The sequence below is a fragment of the Bufo bufo genome, chromosome 7 (assembly GCF_905171765.1).
Source record: "Bufo bufo chromosome 7, aBufBuf1.1, whole genome shotgun sequence".
In the NCBI taxonomy this organism is placed as follows: Eukaryota; Metazoa; Chordata; class Amphibia; order Anura; family Bufonidae; genus Bufo; species Bufo bufo.
The window spans coordinates 21809856-21820078 of record NC_053395.1 but is presented as its reverse complement, the minus strand read 5'-3'; the positions used below and the strand labels follow the sequence as shown (position 1 = coordinate 21820078).

Genomic DNA, 10223 nt, shown 5'->3' with positions numbered 1-10223 from the left:
CAAACTTGATGATCACAGAATCTTAGACCTAAAAATGTAAAGGTGGACAACAGCTCTCAGTGGGGCCCATTCTGAGTTTATGGGGCCCTGTGATTTCTGTATATGCCCCTGGTTTTGCCTCCTCTGAGATGGGGCAATAAAAGTCTGGGAAGAAAGTTAGAGCTGACTGAAGCAGCATGTTCTTTAGGAACGGAAAAGAAGATCGTTCTGGTGGATTTGTAGTCCTTTAAGCTTGGTTTGTTCATGGAACGGAAACGGACAGAGAGATATAATTGTCTATATTGTTGGAGTACATCATGCTTAAGGAGGTCTCTTGAGTTGGTACCGAGCATATCCTGACGGATGGGCTGACCTCGCTGGTGGCATGCCGCTCCCCTCTTCTCTGCTGGTGCCCCGGGCACACCGCCTTAATCAGATGCCTCTTGAAGGTGTCGCTCAAGACAATGTATATGAAGGGGTTGATGCAGCTGTTGGCGTAGCCGAGGCTAATGGCCACGTTGTAGGCATATAGAAATTCGACGGTGGGATCTTCCACCTTGAGGTGCACCAGCTGTAGGATATAATATGGAGCCCAACATATGAAGAAGGCAGAGCAGATAGTCACAGACGTTCTCGTGATCTTCTTGGATCGGACTCGGAAATTCCTTTGGGGTAGAGGGACCACCACGCATGAGATATGCTTCTGGATCTTGAGGTAGACCACACAGATGATGAGTAGAGGGATGACGAAAGCCAAGAAGAACTGGTAGAGGGTGTACCAGTAAATATCAATGGACAAGTTGGGCAGGATGATGCCGCAGCCGGCGTTGCCATCTGGAAGCTCGATGAGTTGGGTGTACATGAAGACTGGGATGATGGTGATCAGAGAGCAGAGACACAACAGCAGGATGACCATGGCTGCCGCACAGGTTGTCCGCACGTACGAAGAGCGGATGGGGTGTACTGTGGCAAGGTAGCGGTCAACTGACATGGCGGTGAGGATGTAGGTACTGGCAAATTGGCTGTTGGCATCCAAAGCGGTGATGATCGTACACATGGTGGCCCCAAAACGCCAGACGCCATTGCCCAGTAGCTGGTGGATCAAAAATGGCATTCCAAGCAAGAAGAGGAGGTCGGTCACCGACAGGCTTACAATGAAGATGTCGGCGATGTTGTGGTTCCCCTTTGGCTTCTTGGTTATGGTGTAGATGACGATGCAGTTCCCGATGGTGCCCACCAAACATATGATTCCAAAAATGACCGGAAGGACGATACTGTCGTGTTCCTGTCTTCTACTGAACACTGTGTGGACAAACAGATCTGAATCAGCGAGATTTAGTGATGAAAGGATCACAGAGTTTACAGCAGTGCTGAGCATGACTGACACTGGTCATAATGTAGATGACAAGTTACTGAGGACCCATCCACTCTCCTAATACTGGAGTACCTTTCCTTAGGACTCCATTCCTCTGTTATTGCTTCTGGAAATCTATTCCCCCTTGTGAAAAGGGTTGTGTCAGCACACAATGAATCTGCAGAGATTGGGCGGTCTACGTAAGGTGATACCCAGTTGTAGATGGACTCTCTAGAAGGAATAATAGAGGAACAGCACAATCCTGTGATCAGTAAGGATCCAGTACTTGGTCCCGGGCAGTTATGGAAGATGGACGTAATTTGGGGAGGGGGTTGGGTGCCCTTTTGCTTGAATGACTGCCATGTAACGCCATATTGTCCCTGCGATGTATGACCACAAACATGACTCCAGGGTGTTAGAGATTTACCTGCAGGGACCAAGTGAGCGCCGCGCCAGCTTCTATTAAACCGCACTGATACATGGGTGACGTACTGGTTGGCAGTAGGTTGGGCATCACCATAACCTAGTTTAGCTAGTAATCCCACACACCGCCTGCCCGCAATTACCGCTGCAGCTGACAACCCGCCTGCCGAGTGCTGGTAACAGAACGCACGTTCTGCAGACAGGCGGCCGCCGGCTTCACCTGCGAGAGATATTCTTGTGAATTGCCTAATTACCTCCTTGTTGATGTTCACATATTACACAGAGACATCTGTACGGGGCGTGTGCTCAGCGCTTGAGGGGAACGCGCTGATATCCAGAGGGAACCGTCACTCATTAAATGTTATTAAAGGTCAGGCATCACAAGGAGACGCTCACATCTGTCCGGTCAGAGCAGATTTCTGCTTCCATTGCTTGCAGCAGAGGCATGATGTAACACAGTGAGAGTAATGTAATGGAGCGGCGGTGCGGTCAGATCGGTAAGAGTATGTTACCTGTCACCCCCCCACCTACAATAGACCCTGAGGTCAGCCCAGGTTGGTCAGTTGCCAACATTACTATGGAGCTCGGCCGTCAGTCCTCTGATGTCTGCTGAATAGTGAGTGCAGCTCTGGAGTATAATACAGGATGTAACTCAGGATCAGTACAGGATAAGTAATGTAATGTATGTACAGTGACTGCACCAGCAGAATAGTGAGTGCAGCTCTGGAGTATAATACAGGATGTAGCTCAGGATCAGTACAGGATAAGTAATGTAATGTATGTACACAGTGACTGCACCAGCAGAATAGTGAGTGCAGCTCTGGAGTATAATACAGGATGTAACTCAGGATCAGTACAGGATATGTAATGTATGTACACAGTGACTGCACCAGCAGAATAGTGAGTGCAGCTCTGGAGTATAATACAGGATGTAACTCAGGATCAGTACAGGATAAGTAATGTAATGTATGTACACAGTAACTGCACCAGCAGAATATTGAGTGCAGCTCTGGAGTATAATACAGGATGTAACTCAGGATCAGTACAGGATAAGTAATGTAATGTATGTACACAGTGACTGCACCAGCAGAATAGTGAGTGCAGCTCTGGAGTATAATACAGGATGTGACTCAGGATCAGTACAGGATAAGTAATGTAATGTATGTACACAGTGACTGCACCAGCAGAATAGTGAGTGCAGCTCTGGAGTATAATACAGGATGTAACTCAGGATCAGTACAGGATAAGTAATGTAATGTATGTACACAGTGACTGCACCAGCAGAATAGTGAGTGCAGCTCTGGAGTATAATACAGGATGTAACTCAGGATCAGTACAGGATAAGTAATGTAATGTATGTACACAGTAACTGCACCAGCAGAATATTGAGTGCAGCTCTGGAGTATAATACAGGATGTAACTCAGGATCAGTACAGGATAAGTAATGTAATGTATGTACACAGTGACTGCACCAGCAGAATAGTGAGTGCAGCTCTGGAGTATAATACAGGATGTAACTCAGGATCAGTACAGGATAAGTAATGTAATGTATGTACACAGTGACTGCACCAGCAGAATAGTGAGTGCAGCTCTGGAGTATAATACAGGATGTGACTCAGGATCAGTACAGGATAAGTAATGTAATGTATGTACACAGTGACTGCACCAGCAGAATAGTGAGTGCAGCTCTGGAGTATAATACAGGATGTAACTCAGGATCAGTACAGGATAAGTAATGTAATGTATGCACACAGTGACTGCACCAGCAGAATAGTGAGTGCAGCTCTGGAGTATAATACAGGATGTAACTCAGGATCAGTACAGGATAAGTAATGTATGTACACAGTGACTGCACCAGCAGAATAGTGAGTGCAGCTCTGGAGTATAATACAGGATGTGACTCAGGATCAGTACAGGATAAGTAATGTAATGTATGTACACAGTGACTGCACCAGCAGAATAGTGAGTGCAGCTCTGGAGTATAATACAGGATGTGACTCAGGATCAGTACAGGATAAGTAATGTAATGTATGTACACAGTGACTGCACCAGCAGAATAGTGAGTGCAGCTCTGGAGTATAATACAGGATGTAACTCAGGATCAGTACAGGATAAGTAATGTAATGTATGTACACAGTGACTGCACCAGCAGAATAGTGAGTGCAGCTCTGGAGTATAATACAGGATGTAACTCAGGATCAGTACAGGATAAGTAATGTAATGTATGTACACAGTGACTGCACCAGCAGAATAGTGAGTGCAGCTCTGGGGTATAATACAGGATGTAACTCAGGATCAGTACAGGATAAGTAATGTATGTACACAGTGACTGCACCAGCAGAATAGTGAGTGCAGCTCTGGAGTATAATACAGGATGTAACTCAGGATCAGTACAGGATAAGTAATGTATGTACACAGTGACTGCACCAGCAGAATAGTGAGTGCAGCTCTGGAGTATAATACAGGATGTAACTCAGGATCAGTACAGGATAAGTAATGTAATGTATGTACACAGTGACTGCACCAGCAGAATAGTGAGTGCAGCTCTGGAGTATAATACAGGATGTAACTCAGGATCAGTACAGGATAAGTAATGTAATGTATGTACACAGTGACTTCACCAGCAGAATAGTGAGTGCAGCTCTGGAGTATAATACAGGATGTAACTCAGGATCAGTACAGGATAAGTAATGTATGTACACAGTGACTGCACCAGCAGAATAGTGAGTGCAGCTCTGGAGTATAATACAGGATGTAACTCAGGATCAGTACAGGATAAGTAATGTATGTACACAGTGACTGCACCAGCAGAATAGTGAGTGCAGCTCTGGAGTATAATACAGAATAAGTAATGTATATACACAGTGACTGGATTCACACCCTTTTGCAGATGAAGTGAACACTCTTTCACCTCTGCTAAGTTCAGTGTTTGACATGAAGCTGAATGTGTCCTGTCATTGGTGACCACAGGGGCTCAGTTTCTCCTTTCTTACTCACAGTATAATTGTGTAATTTATGGTATTTGGCAAAAGACATGACTTCTATTCATCTTCCTTCACACAAAGAATTACCTGCGTCTGACAGACATTGATCCCTGCCCTCGAGGAGATCAATATGTGTCCGAGTGTACGATCTTATGAGCATATCATTGTATATCATCTGTTATTACTGAGCAGGGAGAAGAAGCGAGGACGTCTCTATCATACGCTGCAGAATAAATCTGGGAAATTCTCCCCTTCCTAGCTTTTCCTATGTTGACAGTAGAAGGCCTGTGGGTGGTCCGGAAATGACCCCTCTCGCGGCCATGTCACACATAGTGGTGGGATTTGCTAGCTGATGGAAGCCTCTTCCAATTGCCCCTTTCTACCATGCTATATTCCAGCACTAGGTACCATTAAAGGGAAACTCTGCCCATCTCCAAACATTATTCTGCCTGGTGCTCAGGTCCCTCACTTTGTGCAGAGGATCCCTCAGGGTTAATATTACAAAATCAACATTGTTCAAGTGATTGAAAAGTTGTCTTTTTTAGATGAAATTTAGTGAGTTGACATATTGAGCTGACATGAATGGCAACAGAAATTTTAACCTGGTTCGGAGAGCATTCTGCAGTTACCATGGTTACATCACATAACGAAAAAGATAAAGGAACATGCCTTGTGAAAAACATCCGGACCTGGGGCACATACAGGAGGGATTAACTATTCACATCCAACAATATGCACTGCATATCATACCTAAAAACATGGACAACTCTGTGCACATCATATCATGCATCAATTACGGTATGTACCATACCATAGAGTCCAACTGTATGGCTACAAGAACTTACTGTAATAATTACATCAATAATATACCTACCTTACAGGGTAACTACTATAATACTGCCCCCTATCTACAAGAATATAACTACTATAATACTGCTCCTATGTACAAGAATATAACTACTATAATACTGCTCCTATGTACAAGAATATAACTACTATAATACTGCTCCTATGTACAAGAATATAACTACTATAATACTGCTCCTATGTACAAGAATATAACTACTATAATACTGCTCCTATATACAGGAATATAACTACTATAATACTGCTCCTATGTACAAGAATATAACTACTATAATACTGCTCCTGTGTACAAGAATATAACTACAATAATACTGCTCCTATATATAAGAATATAACTACTATAATACTGCTCCTATGTACAAGAATATAACTACTATAATACTGCTCCTATGTACAGGAATATAACTACTATAATACTGCTCCTATGTACAAGAATATAACTACTATAATACTGCCTCCTATGTACAAGAATATAACTACTATAATACTGCTCCTATGTACAAGAATATAACTACAATAATACTGCTCCTATGTACAAGAATATAACTACTATAATACTGCCCCTATGTACAAGAATATAACTACTATAATACTGCTCCTATGTACAAGAATATAACTACTATAATACTGCCTCCTATGTACAAGAATATAACTACTATAATACTGCCTCCTATGTACAAGAATATAACTACTATAATACTGCTCCTATGTACAAGAATATAACTACTATAATACTGCTCCTATGTACAAGAATATAACTACTATAATACTGCCTCCTATGTACAAGAATATAACTACTATAATACTGCTCCTATGTACAAGAATATAACTACTATAATACTGCTCCTATGTACAAGAATATAACTACTATAATACTGCTCCTATGTACAAGAATATAACTACTATAATACTGCTCCTATGTACAAGAATATAACTACTATAATACTGCTCCTATGTACAAGAATATAACTACTATAATACTGCTCCTATGTACAGGAATATAACTACTATAATACTGCTCCTATGTACAAGAATATAACTACTATAATACTGCTCCTATGTATAAGAATATAACTACTATAATACTGCTCCTATGTACAAGAATATAACTACTATAATACTGCTCCTATGTACAAGAATATAACTACTATAATACTGCCCCTATGTACAAGAATATAACTACTATAATACTGCTCCTATGTACAAGAATATAACTACTATAATACTGCTCCTATGTACAAGAATATAACTACTATAATACTGCTCCTATGTACAAGAATATAACTACTATAATACTGCTCCTATGTACAAGAATATAACTACTATAATACCGCTCCTATGTACAAGAATATAACTACTATAATACTACTCCTATGTACAAGAATATAACTACTATAATACTGCCTCCTGTGTACAAGAATATAACTACTATAATACTGCCTCCTATGTACAAGAATATAACTACTACAATACTGCTCCTTTGTACAAGAATATAACTACTATAATAGTGTCTCCTATGTACAAGAATATAACTACTATAATACTGCCTCCTGTGTACAAGAATATAACTACTATAATACTGCCTCCTATGTACAAGAATATAACTACTATAATACTGCTCCTATGTACAAGAATATAACTACTATAATAATGCTCCTATGTACAAGAATATAACTACTATAATACTGCCTCCTATGTACAAGAATATAACTACTATAATACTGCCTCCTGTGTACAAGAATATAACTACTATAATACTGCCTCCTATATACAAGAATATAACTACTATAATACTGCTCCTATGTATAAGAATATAACTACTATAATACTGCTCCTATGTACAAGAATATAACTACTATAATACTGCTCCTATGTACAAGAATATAACTACTATAATACTGCCTCCTATGTACAAGAATATAACTACTATAATACTGCTCCTATGTACAAGAATATAACTACTATAATACTGCCCTGAATTTACAAGAATATAACTACTATAATACAAGACTTCTGTGAATTAGTCTGGTATTCCTATCCATGTATTTAAAAAAAAATTAACATTTTAAATTCACTTCTATGGGACGGCCACTTCCTGTTGAATAGAAGTGGAGGTGAATGGGGACGCCATACTGGTAATTACACCCCCTCACCACTGCCATTGCTGCGGCGAGCAGTTAAACAGGGCAGAGAAGGCAGCGATGCTTTCTCTACAAACAGCTGGTTGGCGGAGGTTCCGAGAGTTGGACCCCCACCGATCTGACATTGATTATCTATCCTGAGGATAGGTCGTGAATAGTAAAAAGCGGACAACCCCTTTAATTCTCAACGTAACAAGGTTTTTACAATCGTCTCCTTGTGTAAAAGGAAGGAAAGCCGGAATCCTGGCAGTGAATTTCCTACATGAAGTGGTTTTTATGGTCGGATATATCTCATTGTGGCGGTATGTTATAAATCCTGCGGCAGGTTATGTTTGTTGACCTCTTCAATATAAAGAAAAGTGAAAAATCCTCTTCCATATCACCTGATGGTTTACTGAGGCTTACCGCTCATAAAAGATAAGCGGGGCCAGGCAAACAGGCGATGCTATCTCATCAGAACTTGGGAAGAAGATTAACTAGAACTTCTATTTATGTTTCACATTTGCAAATCTCACAGGAAGTTGGTCGTTAGGTGCTGATGAAATTCGGGGTTAATTACTCCTATGGCTTAAAGTCCATCTGTCAGCAGATTTGTACCTGGCTAACCTGTTACATGTGCGCTTGGCAGCTGAAGGCGTCTGTGTTGGTCCCATGTTCATATGTGCCCGCATTGCTGAGAAAAATTATGATTTAACATATGCAAATGAGCCTCTAGGAGCAACGGGGGCGTCGCCATTACACCTAGAGGCTCCGCTCCCTCTGCAGCTGCCACGCCCTCTGCCCTTTGATTGACAGGGCAAGGCAGTGTAAAAGTGATCACACCTGGCCCTGCTAATCAAAATGCAGAGAGAACTGAGCCTCTAGGTGTAATGGCAATGGCCAACTGATATCAGTGTCACTGGGGGTCTAGGTTAATGAAAACTTCAATGGTAACATCCCTAGTGATTCAGGATGGTGAGGGGGATTAATTCAAACTTCTGTTGACATGCCTGGGTGGTGTGTGTCAGTGAAGGGGTTAATATAAGCTTACCTGGTCATCTAGGGCGGGATCCACACCTATATCGAGAACGTAGCCTCGCAAGTGAAGGAGGGCGCACTGCGCATGCGCAGCCGCTCTCCATTCATTTTCTATGGGGCCGGCGACAATAGCCTCGGCTATTTCCGTCGGCCTCATAGAAATGAATGGGAGCGGGGGCCGCGCATGCGCGGTACGCTCCCATTAACTTTTATGGGGAGCCGGCTTGGTGGTGGAGTCCTCCAGCCACCACCTTGCTGGGCTCCGTTCTCCATATAGGTGCAGGTCCCAGCGGTGGGACCCGCACCTATAAGACAATGGGGGCATATCCTAGCGATATGCCCACATTGTCCACGATGAGACAACCCCTTTAAGGAGACCGGTTGTGTCCCAACACTTGGCAATGCTCCATGGGGGAAAAAAAATGATGCAAAGAGGTATCTACGAGAGAAAGACGGTTATGAGGATGGGCCCATTTGTCTATAAATAGAGCTGATTTGGCACAGTCATGTCGGTGTGTCCCCCCCCATGGGGCATTATTTATTTATTTTATACACTTGTATAATTAAATAAATAAATATTATTCCCCTCTATTATTATACACACATTTATATCATCACATCAGGTTATTAAATTGGGGTTTGGTTTCCAGCCCTCACGTTGCTTCTCCTATTTCCTGCCGTGGTATGAATTTCCATTGTGGGCTGGGCAGCACCAGGACGTTCTCCTCCGTCCACACTGTGAGAATCTCTACAGGCACGTTCCGTCGGTTGTCATGGCAACTGTAAAATGTGATCTTGCAGCTGTGTATATAGATATATATATATCTATATACTGTATATACACACACGTGCACAAAATTCTTGGTACCCTTCCGTTAAAGAAAGAAAAACCTACAATGGTCACTGAAGTAACGACAAAATTAATAATAAATAAAAATTTACTGAAAATCAGCTAATGGAAATCAGACACTGCTTTTGAATTCTGGTTCAGCAGAATAATAATAATAATAATAAAAAAAAGAAAACTAATGAATCTGGGTCTGGACAAAAGTGAAGGTACCCCTAGAAAAGTTTTTTTATTTTTTTTAGATTTATTTATTTATTTTAGGCACTTATATAGCGCTACTATATTTCGCAGCGCTTTTACAGACATTAGCATCCAACTGTCCCCAGTGGGGCTCACAATCTATGTCTTTGGGTTGTGGGAGGAAACCCACGCAAACACGGGGAGAACATACGAACTCCATGCAGATGTTGCCCTTGGTCGGATTCGAACCCAGGACCCCAGCGCTGCTAGGCACCAATGTTCAAAAATCATTTGACCATTGGGACATGTTAAACTAAGGTGTGTCCTGTAATCGGCATCACAGGTGTCTTCATACTTGTAATCAGTCAGTCTGCCTATTTACAGGGTGAAAAGTGGTCACTGTGCTGTTTAGTATCATGGTGGGTACTGCA

At 41.9% G+C, this 10223-nt stretch overlaps 1 protein-coding gene across 1 annotated transcript; it reads right to left on the bottom strand.

Moving 5' to 3' along the window:
- Window positions 1-241: 241 nt before the first annotated feature.
- On the bottom strand, window positions 242-1357 carry LOC121008719 (melanin-concentrating hormone receptor 1-like). Its single transcript, XM_040441413.1, has one exon. The coding sequence runs from the start codon at window positions 1355-1357 to the stop codon at window positions 242-244; it is 1116 nt and encodes a 371-aa protein (XP_040297347.1).
- Window positions 1358-10223: the final 8866 nt, after the last annotated feature.